At 33.8% G+C, this 20,168-nt stretch overlaps 2 protein-coding genes and 1 non-coding gene across 3 annotated transcripts; 2 read left to right on the top strand and 1 right to left on the bottom strand.

The window, feature by feature from the left end:
* The first annotated feature begins 6,996 nt into the window (after positions 1 to 6,996).
* On the top strand, positions 6,997 to 7,103 carry LOC146903556 (small nucleolar RNA R71). The gene has a single exon (XR_015024352.1). It is a non-coding gene; the product is annotated as a small nucleolar RNA R71 (small nucleolar RNA).
* A 3,157-nt stretch (positions 7,104 to 10,260) lies between these two features.
* LOC146903555 (Heavy metal transport/detoxification superfamily protein) lies at positions 10,261 to 11,942 on the top strand. The gene is made up of 3 exons (XM_085731700.1): positions 10,261 to 10,356; positions 10,626 to 10,707; positions 10,884 to 11,942. Exons 1-3 carry the CDS (start codon positions 10,333 to 10,335, stop codon positions 11,561 to 11,563), a joined length of 786 nt encoding a protein of 261 aa, XP_085587826.1. The 5' UTR covers positions 10,261 to 10,332; the 3' UTR covers positions 11,564 to 11,942.
* A 6,589-nt stretch (positions 11,943 to 18,531) lies between these two features.
* LOC146903554 (uncharacterized) lies at positions 18,532 to 19,285 on the bottom strand. The gene is made up of 3 exons (XM_085736116.1): positions 19,184 to 19,285; positions 19,059 to 19,112; positions 18,532 to 18,927 (listed from the first exon to the last, which is right to left on the bottom strand). Exons 1-3 carry the CDS (start codon positions 19,206 to 19,208, stop codon positions 18,605 to 18,607), a joined length of 402 nt encoding a protein of 133 aa, XP_085592242.1. The 5' UTR covers positions 19,209 to 19,285; the 3' UTR covers positions 18,532 to 18,604.
* Positions 19,286 to 20,168: the final 883 nt, after the last annotated feature.

Here is a 20,168-nt window from a genome sequence, read left to right as displayed (position 1 = left end):
TGCATGTAAATTTGGTGGGACCTATGTTAATTTTAACCAATAAAAAAAATGTGTTGAAAAAAATGTGTTAAAATATGTGTTGCTAACATTTCTCTGGTAAGGATCACAAATGTCTCTCTTTTCTCTCTTTCCTATTTTTAGTTAAGAAATTCAAAATGAAAATTTTATCTTGACAATAATATGTTCCACGCATTAAAACAAAACCTTTTTGTTATATGCAAGTGTGAGTTAAAAATTCAAATTCAATTATAAAAATGAAAGTTGAACATTTTATATGACAGATGAGCCACAAACCTATTGTCTTAAAGTTTAAGTAAAAGTGTAGTATCTCTTTTATGTGGTTGTTATTGTCTAATGTGGATGGGCTCCAAACTCTGACCAAACATTTTTTTACATAAAACTTATCAATTATTTTCTAAGAAAATTGAAACAATTGATCCATTATAACATTTGTATTTTTTTTTTTTTTTTGGAATTTGGATGTTACGAAGCTAAATTTTTATGTTCTAGTTGGAGAGATATAGTGGGCTAGTACACTTTCGATTCCCCCGTTTTTTCCTGGTATAACTAAGAAAAGAGTTTTGTTAACAAGTACCTTGGGACACTCTTTAAACATTTTAAAATAAGCAATTATTCTTTGAAAAATTCAAATATTTCAATTTCTAATGCATTGAATCCACATATTTTTATGTATATTTACCACTTATGATCCTTAAAGAGTGTTTCGGAGACACTTGTTAACATTTTCCATAAGAAAAAACAAAAGAAAAATTAAGAAACAAGATGGGTGAACTACACCCTAAAATATTGAAATGAATCTGCAATTTCCGAGGGTCCAAAGGAATAGGAGAGATATTCTAATTTGGAACACATGTCAGGTAAAAGCACATCAACAAGAAGAGGCTTGAGGGAGGCATAAAACATGTTTTGGAACGAGCTAAAGCCCAATCCGGCTCTGCTCGACTGACAAGAGTCCATTAAGCAGGTCGAGGGTAGCTCACCAGGGTTGAAGGTTACCCATGTCCGTATTAACAGATACGATTGTCAATATAAGGTTTGTCAGTCAAGTCATATGTAACTCCTATATATACCCAAGCTTTAGCCTTGAGAGAAGTATGCCACTTCTTACCCTAAACTTGTGACATCTCCTCTTGAACCTCTTACTTACTTGAGCGTCGGAACAAGTGCAGGTACACAACCCCCTCTGTTTCACTGGGGGTGACGTTTAACCTACCTCACCAAAATCACCACCTCACCACAATTCAGCATAACCAAGCAGAAAGCGGAGATACCGGTGTATCAACCTCTGCAAGCGGCATATCCAAGCATCTCAATCATCCTCTTAGGTCCACCAGATCAGAACACTTTTGATTTCCTACCAATCAACTAAAAATAAGAAGAGGTTTAATTGCATTTTTGGTACCTCTATTTTATTAAACTCACATCTTTTTTGAAAGTCAAACTTTTTGGTCTCTATTTTTTCATATTTGCAATAATTTTCGTCTCAACCTATGTTTTTTTTCCCTAAAAATGGTGATGTTTGGTACTACAAAAGATGAGTATTGGTATGTCCTCGTGAACTTAGATCAGTTGATAGGGACAATACATAATATATGTAAGGTCCGAGTTCAAACCCCAACCACCACAAAAAATGATGAGTTTTAGTATCAAAAGTAATATTTTTTTATTCAACATTGGGACAGGATATCAGATATTTTTTTGCGTAAAAATCATCACTTTTGAGAAATAAACATGGGTTTGGACCATACTTGAAACAAGAAAAATAAAAGGACTAAAAAGTTTAATTTTTAAAAAAGCGATATTATTTTCGCGAGTTTTATAAAATAGGAGAATTTTTTTTTTTAATGGCAAAATAGGAGAATCAATTAAACATATATTTTTGAAGATTTACATTTACATGGTGTATTATGATCATTGCACATCACCAAACTCAATGACCCCAATATATAAATATTGAAGAACAATACTATTCATTGTTTAGCATTCAATCACTTTCTAATGTAGTTGCTAAAGTTTTTTTTGAAAATAAAACAAATATATGTTTAGCTTAAAATACACTTATCAATATTAATGTACTTTAAAAAAAAAGTATATATATCAAACTTGTAATCATAGATAATTATTGATGTCCAACATATAATTTTCAATTTTGTAAAAAAAAAGTCAGTCATCTGGTACACTAAAGCTCTTGCATACATATGGTCTCAGAAGAGATCCTATCATAAATACTTATTGATGTAGAGTACGCAACCATGCCTTTTTTTTTTTACACAAGACTGTTTCAAAGACATAACCCATGATCTTTCAGTGACATGACAACAATTTTACCGTTGTGTCAAGACTTTTCCTTGTAATTTTCAATTTTGTATTACAATAAAAAAAATTATCAGAGAAAGAAATTACAAAGAACTAAAGAACTAATCTAGCGATATTATATCTCCTTACATCAAATTGAAGCTTAAGAGATAAAGAAGGACAAGGAGATCGAAGAATCGTCCATGAGAAAGAATCATGTATGGTGACCCAAACTGGTTAGAAAATCAGCGTAAGAGGTAGCCTATCTATAAATATGCTTCAAAGAGACATTGCATCTGAAAGATGGATAAGGCGAAAAATGTCCAGTAATAGGGGCTGAAAAGCCACAGTGTGAGAGGAATTGTACCAAACAATTTGTATAACACCTTGAGAATCACATTTCACAAATACCCAGGTCACGAGCGAGTTTAAGACCTAAGTAAAAACCTGATAGAGCCAAACCGCAAGTGCACGGCCTATCGAAGTAATAGTAGTAAGAAAGAGTATCGTTCCGCTAGGGAGTTGTGAATTCAATCAACTTTTAGAGAATGATTAGAAGAGAAGAAAGCTTATAAAAAGGGGTTTAATTGCTGAAGGTAAATAACAATAATAATAAAAGAGCCTTGGGATTATTGGTTTGTCATAATAACAAATCTTTCACAAGACAAGACTTTAACTTCTAATTCCATGGTTTACACCGTAATTTCTTAAGACCGGTTTCCCTTTAGCCCCTCACCTTTCCGATGAAAGTCCGGTGAGAGTTTACTTCTAGTAACCAAGCCTATTTCGCTGATTTGATTACTAGAAGATGCTTATAAGGATTGAAACTACCTGTGTCTCAATAATTGCAAGGACTATTTCACTGTCTTGCAATTATTGTCTAGATTCACTTGTTCCAACATCAAAGCTCCGCTCTCGCTTTATGAATTGATGTTTGAGATAATGGATTAACAATTATCAAACCCTCCGCTTTCGCTTCCACAGTTTGATAATTGTTAATTCATGTTAAAACGGTGAATCTAAATTAGAAAGTACGGCTACATAGAATTAGGGTTAAAGCTTGGTTTGTTAGGATTATGTCATTAGACTTTTCCAACAATCCCAAGACAAAGAAGAGTCTACTCACTAACGTTCATTGTAGACATGGGGGAAGAAGAGAGAAAACAATAAAGTAAAAGAACAATAATATAAAAGTGAACTTTTATTCCAAGAACAAAAGATGAATATTTGTGATGGAGAGCTACTCTATTTATAGCTTTACAATTGACTTAAAATCTAAGCAACTACAAGGGCTATTCGGTAAAACTAAAACAGGGTAACTTGGGCTTCAAGCAAAAGCAGCAAAAGGCATCCTGAGAGGTGGCACGGCCGTGCCACATGTTGGCACGGGCCGTGCCAAGCTTCTGACTTGGAGGCTTTATATTTTTGTTCTGAATCTTTTGTATTTTCGTTCCAAATCAGCTCCAGACTCCTTTCTTTTGCTCCAAGACGCCTTCCATCATATATTCGTTCCTAAAATATAAAATATGCAATTTGTAGTAAACTATCTCAAAAAGGAAATAATATTTAAGTAAAATAAAACTAAATCTAATTAAAACGAAACTAAATAATGCATAAAAATAGACTAAATATAGACTCATCAAACTCCCCCACACTTGAATCTTTGCTTGTCCTCAAGCAAAAGGCAATAGACATTAGCAGCAACAAAAGATTAATCATGGCAATGTAATTGAAAACACAAGTCTCATTGAAGGTTTTGTTTCAAGTACACTAATCACAATTTCAAACATTCCTCGTGAACCTATTCAACCCAACATCAAGTCTCAAGTGAGTGTGTGTGTGCAGTCCAACCTTTTTCTTGCTATTGTATAAGACAGATATTATGAGGAACAGGTTCTATCCTTAATGCTAAAGTAACCGAGAAAAGTCCTTTCTTCATTTCATATAAGAGTGATGGGAATTTAAGTTAAAATTAAATTAAATTAACAATTAAGCACAAAGGGGCTGCAGATGCTTAGGGGCTATCTATCCTCATAGGAAGTCTTCTCGGATGTAATTTTCCTTTCCCCCTAGATTCAAAATCACCTTAAGCAGTGCTGCAAAATTTTCTTTTATTTCATCTCCGCGTAGGAAGTCTTCTCGGATGTAATTGTCCTTTCCCCCTAGCATTGATGAATTTGTTTTACTTTAAGTTCAAATTAGGGAGTCACCACCACAATTAGGAAGTTAGGGATTGTCCTTTCCCCCACATGTTGGTGCCATTCTCCCGCCCCAATATAACTTTAACATTTAAGCATATAACAATTAAGAACATTTGATTATTTTCCCACACAAACTTATATTACTTTTACTCTGAAGACTTTAAAAGGTCTAAGTTAACACTAAAGATAGAACGTGCTCCTTAAAATACCTATTCATACACTTGCTCAAAGATTGCAACTGGGTGCTTTTCTCATTGGAGATTTTTCACAATAAAACAAGATGTGGGTATAGCAAGAACACAAGAAACACAAGAAACTACTTTCATGTACAAGAAACAACCTTTAAAGAAGAGACAAAACAAAAAATTTTATGCCATATTTTACATTAAAAACAAGCTACTAATCATGCCTCTTGCTATAAAAACAAAACAAAAGAATAAAGTTCAAGGGAGTTTGGGAACACTACGACTCTAGACACTTTATTAGCCCCCCCCCCCCCCCCCCCCCACACACACACACACACACACACACTTAGGAGAAGCATTGTCCTCAATGATTCAAAAAGAAAAAATAAAAGAAGAAGAAGAAGAGGAAGGAGAAGAAGAAGAAGAAGAAGAAGAAGAAGAAGGAGTAGAAGTAGAAGAAGGGGAGGAAGAAGAAAGAGTAAAGGAAGAGGAAAGCTCACAATTTTATTGAAGTTCATAAAGTAGACCTTGGAGGTGAAGGTGTTGTATCATGTTCCGTAGCATTTGATTATTTTCTTCATGTATTCGATTGCCCCTTTGGACATTGTTTCTTAGCCCGGTCATTTCAACACATTGTCTTTGTTGCTCGGTGCTTATTCTTTGAACCTTGGTTTGCATCTAGGCCTAACGTTCATCATTATAGCTTCCACCGGCTTCTTGTTCATGGTGCAAGTTTGCACCTACCTCCTCTTCATTACCATCATCATCACCATCATTATGTACCTGTGGGTTAGTACCAACATAAAGCAAATTTTCCACCACCTCCGGATTAGTTATGTCCGGATTAGATAGAATAATCAAACAATAAGCTCAAATAGTTCTCCATTTATATTGGTAATTGTGAGTAGGGTCATGGGTTCTAAGGAAGGACAAAGTAGTGAGAGTATATAAGTCTAGATAATAGTTCTCCTCTATCCTCTTGATCCCTTGATTCACACTTACCCCAAACTTCCTAGCAATAAAAGTGATGATTCCACCTACCATTATATCATCCTTATCATCCGGTTTCTTTTTAACAATTGAAACAAGATAAACAAGCAAATAATAGCAAATGGGAATAGAATGGTTATAAAGCATAGCCCACAACATAAATAGTTCATCAGTCCTCATCATTCCTATCTCTTAGTCTATCCACAACATTAACATCAGAGTATCTACAAGCAGAAATAAGTTTAGAGATAAGAGATGTATACCTACTCCTTTGCTTGTCATCTTTAAAATGGATGCCATGGTTGCGGAGTGTTGATTTCTTTCTCCCTGCATCATCATCTGAGCCAACAATCTTCTTTCCTAAAAAAAAAAACCTTTTTTTTCTAATTTTTTTTTTCAAAAAAAAAAAACTTTTTTTTGTTGGGCACGGCCGTGCCACCTTAGGCACGGACAGTGCCTAGCCTCTGGACTTAGGCACAATTTTTTTTTTCAAAATTTTTATTTTTTTTTCAATTTTTTTTCTTCTTCAAATTGTTTTTTCTCATTGCATCATCTTGGACAAGTACCTACAAATTAAAATAACACAAAACAGACAAAAATAAAACAATTAAATTCATGGGTTGCCTCCCACGAAGCGCTCGTTTAGAGTCATTAGCTTGAAGGTTAGAAAGTGGTTCATCTATCCTATACCCAATCTCTCAGAAAGGGACAATGGCATCAAACTAACATTCTCTCCCAAATCACACATGGCTTTTTCTATAGTTTCAGATCCTATGACACATGGTAGGGAAAAGCTTCCTAGATTCTTAAGTTTAGATGGCAATTTGTTTGGAAATATTTCAATAAATTTTCTAAACTGCTCATCTAACTTGGACTCATCAAACCCCTGTGTTAATGGATTTTCATGCTCATGAGATGGTGAAACAAGTGGCTTTTCATTCTCTCCTATGGCTTTCTCACTTTGAGGCTCATCACACCCTATCTCTCCTTCATTGTTCTTAAGGTCCTCTAATTGTTTACCATCCCTAAGAGTAATATCACTTATATGGTTTTTGGGGTTGGTTTCGGTTTGGACTAGGAGGACTTCGGAGGATTGAGAGGAAGTAGCCACCTGTTGGGGCACTTGAGAAGTTTGAGTCTCAAGCCTCTGACTGTGAGTAACTATGGAGTCTTCTTTTGATGTAAGTTTCAAGCCACCTGTGTAATTCTTGTTCATTAAAGCTCCACCTGCAGCTGTATCAACATAAATTTTTGTGGTATACAAAAGACCATTATAAAAAATGTGAATAATAAGCCAATTCTTTAAACCATGATGGGGACAAAGTCTAAGCATTTCTTTGAAACGCTCCCACGCATCGTAAAGAGATTCTCCATCTTTTTGAGTGAATTGTGTGATTTAAATCCTTAATTGGATGGTTTTAGAGTAGGGAAAGAATCGGGCAAGAAAAACTTGCTTCATTTGTTGCCATGAAAAGATAGAACCAATTTCCAATGAATGAAACCAATCACTAGCTCTACCCCCTAAGGAGAAAGGAAAGAGGTGCAGCCTTACGGCCTCTTGGTTTGCATTCAAGGTTCCACTGAGTCTTAAAAAGGTTGAAATATGAAAATTCGGATCCTCAGTGGGTGATCCGAAAAATTGATTTTACTGCACTAAGTGAACAAGTGCAGGTTCTATTTCAAAATTGTCCTCAACCGTTGGGTACACAATAGCATCGTATGACTCTTTTGAAGATGGGATTGCATACTCTTTGAGAGAGCGTTCCTTAGTCATATCGTTATTATCTTCCCAAGAAGTTAAAGGAAAAAGAAGAAATAGAAATATATATATATATATATATATATATATATATATATATATATATTTTTCGATAGAACTATAAAAAGAGAAAAAAAAATATAAAATAAAATAGAATAAAATAAAGCAAAAGATATATTTATTTTTTTTAGAAAGAAAGAAATATATAAAATAAAATAAAATAAAGCAAAAGATTTTTTTTTCTTTTTTGGTCTAACCACTATTAAAAAGTTAATCAAATTACAACAACTCCCCGGCAACGGCGCCAAAAACTTGATAGAGCCAAACCGCAAGTGCACGACCTATCGAAGTAATAGTAGTAAGAAAGAGTATCGTTCCGCTAGGGAGTTGTGAATTCAATCAACTTTTAGAGAATGATTAGAAGAGAAGAAAGCTTATAAAAAGGGGTTTAATTGCTGAAGGTAAATAACAATAATAATAAAAGAGTCTTGGGATTATTGGTTTGTCATAATAACAAATCTTTCACTAGACAAGACTTTAACTTCTAATTCCATGGTTTACACCGTAATTTCTTAAGACCGGTTTCCCTTTAGCCCCTCACCTTTCCGATGAAAGTCCGGTGAGAGTTTACTTTTAGTAACCAAGCCTATTTCGCTGACTTGATTACTAGAAGATGCTTATAAGGATTGAAACTACCTGTGTCTCAATAATTGCAAGGACTATTTCACTGTCTTGCAATTATTGTCTAGATTCACTTGTTCCAACATCAAAGCTCCGCTCTCGCTTTATGAATTGATGTTTGGGATAATGGATTAACAATTATCAAACCCTCCGCTTTCGCTTCCACAGTTTGATAATTGTTAATTCATGTTAAAACGGTGAATCTAAATTAGAAAGTACGGCTACATAGAATTAGGGTTAAAGCTTGGTTTGTTAGGATTATGTCATTAGACTTTTCCAACAATCCCAAGACAAAGAAGAGTCTACTCACTAACGTTCATTGTAGACATGGGGGAAGAAGAGAGAAAGCAATAAAGTAAAAGAACAATAATATAAAAGTGAACTTTTATTCCAAGAACAAAAGATGAATATTTGTGATGGAGAGCTACTCTATTTATAGCTTTACAATTGACTTAAAATCTAAGCAACTACAAGGGCTATTCGGTAAAACTAAAACAGGGTAACTTGGGCTTCAAGCAAAAGCAGCAAAAGGCATCCTGAGAGGTGGCACGGCCGTGCCACATGTTGGCACGGGCCGTGCCAAGCTTCTGACTTGGGGGCTTTATATTTTTGTTCTGAATCTTTTGTATTTTCGTTCCAAATCAGCTCCAGACTCCTTTCTTTTGCTCCAAGACGCCTTCCATCATATATTCGTTCCTAAAATATAAAATATGCAATTTGTAGTAAACTATCTCAAAAAGGAAATAATATTTAAGTAAAAAAAACTAAATCTAATTAAAACGAAACTAAATAATGCATAAAAATAGACTAAATATAGACTCATCAAAACCCCAAAGCTCAGTAGAAATAACAGTAGAAGTTTCAATATTACAATTAAATACTTTGATGGAAGATGAATAAGGCAAAGAATGTCCAGTAAGAGGGGCTGAAAAGCCGCAATGTGAGATAAAGTGTATCAAATAATTTGTATAACATCTTGTAAATCACAAATCACATTTCGCAAGTAAAGTAATACCCATATCACAAGCAAGTTTAAGACCAAAGTAAATACCCTAAAGCTCAGTAGAAATAACATTAGAGGTTCCAATATTACAATAAAATCCTTTGATCTGGTATCCGAACGAATCTCATGTTTAGTCACTACAAGCCGGTGACCGAGTAATGGTATTATGGGAGTTGTTAATCACCCGCTCGAAAGCTTGCATGCGTTAGAAGTTATCTCGGTTTTGGGACGAGTCACAAGTTTGTACTCAACCCTAAATGACTTTGAACACATGCAAAGATAATTAAAATTGGGTAAACATCAATTTTAGTCATTGAGTGTGTGAGAGGGTGACATTATTGTCTCTAGCACATACTCAAACAGTTTTTTGTCATTTTGATCATTTTATTTGTTTTTTTTTTTTTACAAATCATTTTATTAGTTATATTTGCTATTCAGATATGTCATTCGTTGATCAATTTATTTCGTAAAACTACAAACAAAATATTCATTTAGAGTTCGTATTTACAATTTGATTCTATTCAAAGATTATGTATATGTTTGGTTCCTCTTCTAGAAGAACCATAATTAATTTTAGATGTATATTCTGATTTGTTTGGTTGTTGTCAACTATAATTGATTCTGTATCATGAATTGATTCTACTTGAAGTTAGAATTTGTAGTTTTTGATCTTAGAAATGATCTTCACACACAAATTTACAATTCAACCCAGTTTTACACGAATGTATCAAAACACATATAACTTTCTCAAAATCCCTTGTAAACAAAATCACTTCTATCAATTCTACATAATCAATTCTATCACACAACCAAACACATGCTAGCCAATTAAGATTGAAACGGGGTAGAGTGTGAATGAAGGTAACACATACGATGAATACGGTACAGCTGCATTCCATAGTTGGCAATCTATCACTGTAAAGCATTAAGCACCGGCAGCTAGCGTTGAACACTCTTCCAGCATCTTCATGTGACGACAATCTTGACGTGATCCAACATCGTATCACTACGTGTAACCTTTTTATTGGTCATGCTTTTTATGCTGTTGCGTTCTTAAGTTTCCACGGTCTCTTTTTTTTCTTCCCTCTTTCTCTATTTCAGTACTACTTGACTCATCTTTTCCTTATTCCAATTCTCCATCATTTTTTTCATCCCTTCCACAGATCTAAGCTCTAAATTCTAGAATATTCCATAGCCATGGGAGAAAAGGAAAAGGTTAAGGTACGATATGGGATGTACTAAATTTTAATCTCACTCATTCATATTTTCAGTTTTAAATTAATAAATTGCTACTTAATACTTTTTGTGGTCACTTTCTTTTTATGGTACAAATTTTATTTTAGTGGTCGTTCTTGGCTGGTGTTACTTCTATCTGATTGATTGAATTGCAATATTCTTTTATGCCATGATCACTTAGATATATGTACAAAATAATAATCTTATCTTATAGTTTTGATGGATCCTTCTCTTGATCGATCACTTTTATTCAGGTGACCATAATGAAACTCAAGGTTGATCTTCAGTGCGCTAAATGCTACAAAAAAGTCAAGAAAGTTCTCTGCAAATTTCCTCGTTAGTCTCTCATCACTAATTTTATTTAATTAGATCTAATGGTAGTTTTATTTTTTTGGCACCGAAAATTTGCGTGCCTATATATGGATTAATGAAAATATTATTTATTGTATGAAGATATCAAATTGAGTTGATTTTGTTGTTGTTTGGTGTTTGTAAATATTTGCGAACAAGAGAAATTCGAGACCAGGTGTACGATGAGAAGAACAACATCGTGACAATCACAGTGGTTTGTTGTAGCCCGGAGAAGATCAGAGACAAGATTTGTTGCAAAGGTTGTGGTGCCATCAAAAGCATAGAAATTGTCGAACCCCCTCCACCTTCCAAGCCCAAAGAGCCAGAAAAGCCCAAGGAGCCCGTCAAGCCCAAAGAGCCTGAAAAGCCCAAAGAACCAGAGAAGCCAAAAAAGCCTGAAAAACCAAAGGAGCCTGAGAAGCCCAAGGAACCTGAAAAGCCCAAGGAGCCTGAAAAGCCCAAAGAGCCTGAGAAACCCAAAGAAAAGCATGTACCTCCGCCACCGGAGCCAAAGCCTGAACCACCAAAACAACCTGAGAAGCCAAAAGAAAATCCCGCTTCGCCACCGCAGCCTATGCCGGAACCAGCACCTTATATTCCGGCGTGTCCACCACCTATAGCAGTTCCAATTGGAGTGTGTTGTACGCCATGCTATGAAGGCAGGGGAGGTGGGCCATGCTTTGAAGGTTACGGTGGGCCACCACCACCACCAATAAGTTGTTACGATGGGTATTATGGAAGACCAGTATATGATAGTTATGGTGGTGGCAGACCTTGTTATGTGAGTCGTTGTGATGAATATTTATGTGAAGACAACGCAACTGCTTGCACAATTATGTGATCTCATTTGCTAAATATGTCACTAGTGCCCAACTACTCATGCATGCAACCGTCACTCTACACCTACTATTCTTGGTGGTTCGTCCTTCATCATCAATCATCTTTGATTTCATAATAATCAAAATCATTGAGTAGTCTTTGTTTTTGTAATTACAACAAATTAATAACGGTGTCTAGTTAATTGGAACAACCAATCTTTATATACATGAGGGAGTAGCTAAAGAATAAATGCTATATTTCCTTTTTTTACTTCAAAGAATAAATGTTATGTAGTCCTATACCGAGACCATATATTTTGATAAGTTAGTGCCGTTCCAAAAGAAAAATGATGTATATTAGTAAAGTTTCTTTAACGTGCAGATTGATTGAAAGTGGATTTATTTGATTTGCTCAAAAGGACATTGCTTTGATGGGGACTTCAATTGGAGGGACCTTGTAGAAGAATTGTTGAATCGTTTCTTTAAATAATTCGTTGAAATAAAAAGAATTTTGTGACTCACGTCCGTAATCTGCCCACTAATTAATTAATATACTGTTTAATTAGATCATTATGACAAATTGACAATGACAATCACATCTGAGTATGCTTCTACAAAGTTCTTTTTCCAATATACCAAGGTTCTGTTTGGTAAAATTAACGGACAACTGATGATTTATAGCTGATAGATGATGACTCGTAGTTGATAACGAATAGCTGACGATTAATGATTGGTAGTTGATAAGTTAATTGAAGTGTTTGGTAAAATTAATGGTTCAACTAATTGATTAATGTAAAATGACGTAAAAGGACATTTTTAATTCATAGTAAAATTTATATCAATTAATATTTAAAATAATTTTTTTTAGTAAATAGTTAAGATCTTAGAATTTAGTTAATATATTGTTCAATTAGATTAGTGTGATGACAAATTGACAATGACAATCAAATAGGAGTATACTTCTACAAAATTCCTCTTCAACCTACTAACTCTACTAATACCAAATAGAAAAATGTTAACATGTGTTTTTCAGACACTTTTTAGTGTAACAAAGATAACAATTACGTATACTTTGCACACAAGTTAACACGTCTCTAATAAATTTTTTTTTTCAAGTGTTATGGGTGTTTTCTAACTAACTTTATTCACATTATTTACTCAAAATTTCTACTTACATTACAATTTCATTTCACATTTATATGTTTTTCTTTGCATTGGGAATTTTCGGTTAAGGAAGCCGACATCTAAATGATGTTATCGCAAATTGTCCTTTCAAAAAAATGAAATAAAAGTATGAATGAGGTTTGCCTGCTCTTTTGCTTTGGTGGTTATTGAAGAATGATCTCAGTAGATAATGACAACTTGACAACCGTGATCCTTTTCTTTTAAGTCCTAATCCTTACAACCAGCTTGGCTTTTTCCACCTTATCATTAGATTCATTCGTTCATGAACTTATTTATATAGTACAAGAGATTTTTTTTCTTTCTCTCCTTAAACCAAACAATTAATAATTGGTTAATACTTTAAACTAGATACACAACTTTGTTAAAAAAAATGAATGATACCATAGAATTTAAAAGAATAAATAAATAAATTATCCAACAAATTAAGCTTAATTAGAAAATACTAAAATAAGAACTCAAATGGTTATGAGCTCCACCAAATAACGAATCATTCGAGAGAATCGACTTCAATTTTTATATAATATAAAATAATTTTTTACCAGATTATACTTACTTCGCGGTCAAACGTCTTTTTCTAAGAACACGAGGGCGGACATAAAAAATAAATACTACAATAAGCAAGGGATAATTAAGACTAAATTGATTCCAATCATTTACGGTGGTTGCTATCCAGTATATAGGGGAGTGATCCAGCTAACATTCGTCACTTCAATTTTGCGTATTTCCTCTTCAAACAGAGACTACAAAAAGTAAAATTTGAAGGAAGTGTTTCTTATGGTAGAAGTGAAAGGGACTTCACAGTCTCCATCCAGGGGAAAATTAATGTTGCTTTCATATAAAGATAATGTTTAGTTTATGTTATCCTTAGATCATACTACTATAATTTTATGCTAATCAATCAACTTTAGCTACCCAAAAATAATATAACTTCTTATTCTTATTTCTCAATTGATACCAATTAACTTCATCACATTTTCTTTTTGCCGACAAATCTTTTAAGGAAATATAGTTACTTATATCATAATCAGGGCCGTATCTGAGGTAGGGCGAGGAGGACGACTGTCCTATGCCCAAAAAATAAGTTTAAAATTTGGGCCCCAAAATATAAAATTAAGGGTTCATTAAGTAAAAAAATATATATTAGAAAATGCTAAAACCATATACATTTTAATTAAAAAAAAAACATATTAGGGAATTAAATATCACGTTTCCTAACGTAATAAAAACTATCATCCTCAAGAAAATTATTTTCACACTTTGAAATTAAATTATTATTTTTTATATATGCTTATTAGTTAGGACCTAAATTGTAGGTTCGCCCGTAGGCCACCAAAATCTCAATAAAGGTCCTGATCATAATTTGTTCATCTCAATATGATCTATGAATTAGGAGTGTCGATCAAATCTATACCGGTAACTCTCTCTCTTTTCTCCTTCTCAAACCCTAGCCGTCACCCATTTCTTCTTCTTCTTCTTCTTGTTAGAGGGGTGATTTAGGGTCAATTTTGACCCAAAAATCACTCCTCCGAGTTGTTTTTCCTTCTATTCTAATTGAATAAGTGATTTCACATATTTTCAGTTTTCTTTCATTTGTTTTTTTGATTTTGTCGTCTCTGAACGACTCTGTTTGTTTTGATTTCCCGTCTTTGTGCGGTGCATTTTTGATTTCCTGTCTTAGTGCGGTGTTTATTTGATTCAGGTTGAAAGATTAGCTTTGAGCAAGTGCAGATCCAATCAATGACAATGACTTTGGCGTCGTCAACGTTGCAGATCTGGAGGCATGAGTATTCCGGAGATTTGAATATAGTCTTATTAGTTATATTTGTAGGCATAGATACTTTGCCGTTTTATGCTATTAACATGGATGATGTGAGTTTGTTCACAGGTTCATCCTTTTTGTTTTTAGCGAATTTGAATTTGTATTGTATTGATGTACTCTATCAATTTGAATGAATGAATATCATTTACTTTTGTCAAAAAAAATAAATCTATACTGATAAAAAAAAAAGTAACTGTATATCAATTAAAAAAAATTCGAACAAATCAATTTTTTTTGACAAATAACAAATCAATTTTTTTTTTTTAGAGAAACAAATCAAATTCTTACTAGTATGAAATGTTGTATTGATTTATTATAGTTAGTTGCTATTTTTTTTTTATAGATAAACAAAATGAAAATATGCACAGGAGTCAAGTTTTGATTCCCAATCACGGTATTCGATATAGCAATTAAAAGATAGTATTTTTCTGTTTTTTCTCATTTCAAGTGGGAGCCTTTTTTGATTCCCAATCACGGTATTCGATATAGCAGAACTAATCCAAATTAAACCACATATATCTCCACTTCAGTCCCTCATTTCAAGTGGGAGCCTTTTTTCCTGCTTTTCCTTTAATTTCTGTCCTTTTATTAAAAGATAGTATTTTTCTGTCCTTTTCTTTAATTTCTGTCCTTTTATTGAAAGGTATTATGAATGATAGCTCCTTCCCTTAAGAAAAATGAATGATAGTGCAAATTTATTTTGGTGATTTTTTTTTTGTTGCAAATTTTCATTGGACATTTGATATACTCTGGGTGTGCGGGTTTGAATAATGTCTCAATTCGCAACATTTAGTATGTAAATTTTATTGGGGGAATTAAACATACTCTCAATGAAATTGTTTTTTTTTTTTTTAAAAGACAAACTAATCTAACCGATGTTAACCCAAGTGGGTTCACTGTTGAAATTGTTGATAATATTTATTGTGTGACCCTTGGTAATCTCCTTTATTTAGTTGGTTTGAAATTAGCCTAGGATCATAATACAAGTACAATTGAAAGCTCTGGGTTGCAAGGGTTCCAAACTTGGCTCCCTTTAAAATTAATTTGTTAGACATAAAATACAATTTCATATATTAACCTTGCCTATCACAAATTCAGCAACTTGTTTGTTTACATTTTTTTTTTTTTTTACATTTTTAATTCCCACCAACAGTGTTTGTGTTGTGTTTAAAATTTTCCTATTGGAACAAAGGGCTTCCAATAGGTGATGATGTTGGTGGTGATACAGATCAATTTTTTGGTCCACCACTTGTTAGGGAATCTATGATGCTAGTGAGGAAACATATTTGAAGTGGCTAAGTAACTTGAAAATTGTATTTAGTTTATCCTGAAGTAAACAACCAAATAACATCTTTAAAATTGATATAGATGCTTACTATGACGACAAATAGGTATCATATGACTAAATTATTATTTTGATTGGATGTGAATACCTACTCTTCCATTGCTGTATGCTTTATTGAATCTACACGGAATCCTCCGTCCACAGAGAGTTGGAGATTGTAACAAGAGAAAGAATGAGACACACATAATAAACATATTGAGAAAGAAAACAATTCATTCATTTTTTTTTAATGGCAAAATATATCATATATATATATATATATATATATATATATATATATATATATATATATATATATATATATATATATATATATATATATATATATATATATATATATAGAGATAGGATCCGTTGACACCAGGTGTCAACGGATTCATTGACACCAAACCATAGCCCTCCATTTCATTTTAATCAATGGCTCATAATTAATCAAATCAAGGAATCATGAACCCTTCTGGTATACTTCAATTTCGCTCTTTACATTTGGAAAACAAATCTCATTCTTTATGATTATTCAAAGAAAAAGATCTCGTTCTTTATGATATTAAGTGCAAGTTTATTATATGGATTATTGTATTGGTAAAGATGAATGGAGGTATATCAAGCAGACAAATTACCATGGCAATGGAGGTTTTTTTTTAATCGTTATTTAAATGGATGCTTATAACAACAAAAGATTGTAAGATTCATATTCATGGTAGTTATTATATGATGAATAATTGAAATAAACTTGTAAAGAGGATCACAATGATGTTGGATTGCCTTTTGAATCTTGTGATAGATAAAATCAACACTTTAGTAGACATAGATCAATCGACACTTTTTTATTCATTTTTTTAATTAAATTTCTGGAAATTTCATCTACTAACAATTGACTCAAAAGATGCTATTAGGTTTTTAACTCCTTGAACAACGAATAAAATTGTGCTGTTTTCAATTTGAGATGGTAGGTTTAATATGGACTCTCACCCTCTTTCATCATGTGTTTCATGAATCAATTATTTCGATCTGTAATTCTTTAGAGATGCCATGGCAAAATTGGATCAATTATTGTTGTGATAATTCATGAATAATAGTGTGCGATTATGTTTTTGTAATTGAGATGGTCTTTGTTGCACTAAAGTAGATATGAGAGGAAAACAATAATAGTGTGTGATTAAAAAAGAGGATGCATGGGAAATAAAATATAGGCACTATTATTATCCTTTGATTAAATAAAATCAACGGTTGAGATTTGGTGTCAACGAATCCGTTGACACCAGGTGTCAACGGATCCTGTCTCATATATATATATATATATATATATATATATATAAGGGGATTAAATTCCAAGTAATACATCATAAGAGAAAATAAAAACACCAAAAACCCCTAAAGCAACACCACCAGCACCCTCAAAATGTTGTTTCCCATAACAACAACTCCTCAAAGAACCAACACCGCCAGCAAGGTTCCGAAGGAAGAAAACGACAACACAAACAAAACACAGCCCCGACAACACACAAAAACCGACCCTAAGAAGAAAGAGAACCACCAAAAAGGCTGAGGGAGATCTAGATAGCCTCGACCCTAGACCCTTGACAGAACACAACACCTAGAGCACAAATACAACAAAACAAACACAGACAAAATAGAAAGACAACTGAGCAGAGAACCACCAAGAGGCTGAGGGAGATCTAAACAGCCTCGACCCTAGACCCGAGGCAGAAAACAACACGCCAAACAAATGTGATGGAGGAGCGAAGGATGCAATAGTTCAATAGGTACGGTTGACGTCTACTACCGCCAGCACGGAGTGACTACGCACCAAACTCTTTCGAGCAACATCCGGCGAATAAAATCCACACAGATGAAACTGAACTAAAAGAACCAAATCCAGATTCGGATCAAACCTCAAAGAGCTGCAACTTACAGAGACACGACAAACAACAACACAAACACGATAACAAACAACAACACAAACACGATAACACACCACAACACAAAACGATAACAAGCAACAACACAAAACAGAACCTAAGCACATCAAAACCTGAGCCCAAACAGATCCGAGACAAGAACCACCAAGAGGCCGTGAACCAACCTATAAAGCACCTGAACAGAGAAGGAAGATCCACCGGACGACACAACCAAACCCACCAACTCAGCACCGAACCTAAAGCCACCAACCAACACACAAGGCCGCCGGCCATCTGAAGACGTGGCTGCCGGCATAAACAGAGAACCCCCAAAACCACCGCAGCACACCAAAAACACGAAAGAACCAAAAGGATCAACTCAAAAGACGACTGGACAACAACAACCAAATCCGGAGAACAAGTCGACGACACAAGAGAACGACGACAGAGAAGTAAAAACCTCGGAGGCACGCCGGATGCCGGAAGTAGATCCACCACGTCGACGGGGAGTAACAGTGGTGCGGAGGAAGGAGCTCATCGTCGCACCACCAAGCTAGCGGTCTACATCTTGAAGGGGGGGATAGTTTGGATAAGTTAGGGAGGGAGGCGACCGAAAAATTGCTAGAGAGAGGTCAGAGAAGATTGTTTTAGAGAGAGAAAATGTTTTGGGTTATTCATTCATTTATTTATTTGGGGCATAATAAACCAGTCAAAAGATGACAAGAAAGTCAAAAAAAGAAATGTTTAACAAAGGTGAATTCAATAATAAAACACACAAGCAAGGAAATACGAGTGGTGCTAACTGCTAAATCACTCAATACGTTTCGCTATCTTCATCCGGTTGCTCAAAACGAAGCATATTGCGTTCGCATATGCTATGATCGTGGCCGTAAAACTCTAACGCTTCAGGGCGAGAATAATGAGATAGATCTGGCTGCTTCTTTGGTGTTTTGACCATGAGTTCAAATGGTGGCGGTTTCCGGGTGAATGAAATTTCTTTTTTTATATAATGTTCGTATATTGATTCAATATAATCCCCGTGATCATGAATTTGAACAAACGGAATGGGAGGCGTAATTATTTTTCTTCCTATAACCCTAGATGCTTTCTTCTCCTTCTTCTCGCCAGTAGTTCCTTCTGCATTCATTCATTCATTCATTCATTCTTCAATAATCAATCAAGAAGGAATTTGGATTTTATTTCTAAACAAAACAACACAACATAGGGTATTGAATTAATTGATTAAATGAAAACAACACATTGATTACCTAGTACAGTCGAGGGTTCTCCCTGAAAAACCATAGCTTTCACTTGTGGTGTTCCTACAGAAGAATGAATGAATTGTTGGTTAGGTTATGGTTTCAAAAGAGAGTGAATCAATTAAACTAACTACCTTGGTTTTCTGAAAGAGGTGCCATCGATGGAGAAATTGGTCTCTCAACACAAGAGGGAGAAATTAGGTTAAGATTTAGGGAAGATGCAAGATCAGTTTTGTTTCAGGGTTATCGTTTCAATATATCTATGTATAGACTTGTTGCGTCGTGGTCTTTGGGCTTTGACTTTAATGATTTTTTTTTAATTTTAAAAATGGGTCATGTTAACTTGTGCCCTTAGGGCACATGTTAAACAACCTAAATAGAGCAATGTTGCATTGGAATATTACAACTTTTAAGAAGTTGAATGCACGCCTTTTGATATGTGTATTTCTAATATACTCCATATATTTTCTCTCAGATCAATTAAATTAATTTCAAAATCATATCTTTCATTTTATTTGAATCTAAAATATATCCTTTAAAATCATATCTTTGATTTTATTTAAATCTAGTTGAAATAAAAAAAATATTTTTAAACAATTTCAGTATCATATATTTATTATTAATTTATAAATAAGTCTTGTTAAGTCATGTCCTAGCTTAACTGGAAAAATGCTGAAATTGTTAGGTTGGACTTATCGGGGTTCCAACCCCGACAACTCCACTTGAATGTATGAGTTTATAATGGTTTTGCCATTTCGTCTATCTAAAAAAAAAAATCTTATTTATTAATTAATTTATTATATTTCATCTATATGTCATTTGCGTGTGACTTTTCAGGTTCTCGTAATGTTTGATGATATTATACACGAGATTAATATTTTTTTTGAGAGAACACGAGATTATATTTATTATACTAAGTTGCAGATTTCGTCCTTTAAATTAATTTCAGATAATATTTTTTTATTATATTTCATCTATATGTCATTTACGTGTGACTTTGCAGGTTCTCGTAATGTTTGATAATACTATACACGAGATTAATATTTATTAGACAAAGTTACACATTTCATCCTATAAATTAATTTCAAATAACATTTTTTTTATCATTTATCCTTTTTC

Source organism: Medicago sativa, chromosome 8 (assembly GCF_051527215.1).
Source record: "Medicago sativa cultivar Bolivia chromosome 8, Bolivia_mono, whole genome shotgun sequence".
NCBI lineage: Eukaryota > Viridiplantae > Streptophyta > Magnoliopsida > Fabales > Fabaceae > Medicago > Medicago sativa.
This window is presented reverse-complemented; position numbering and strand designations above follow the sequence as displayed.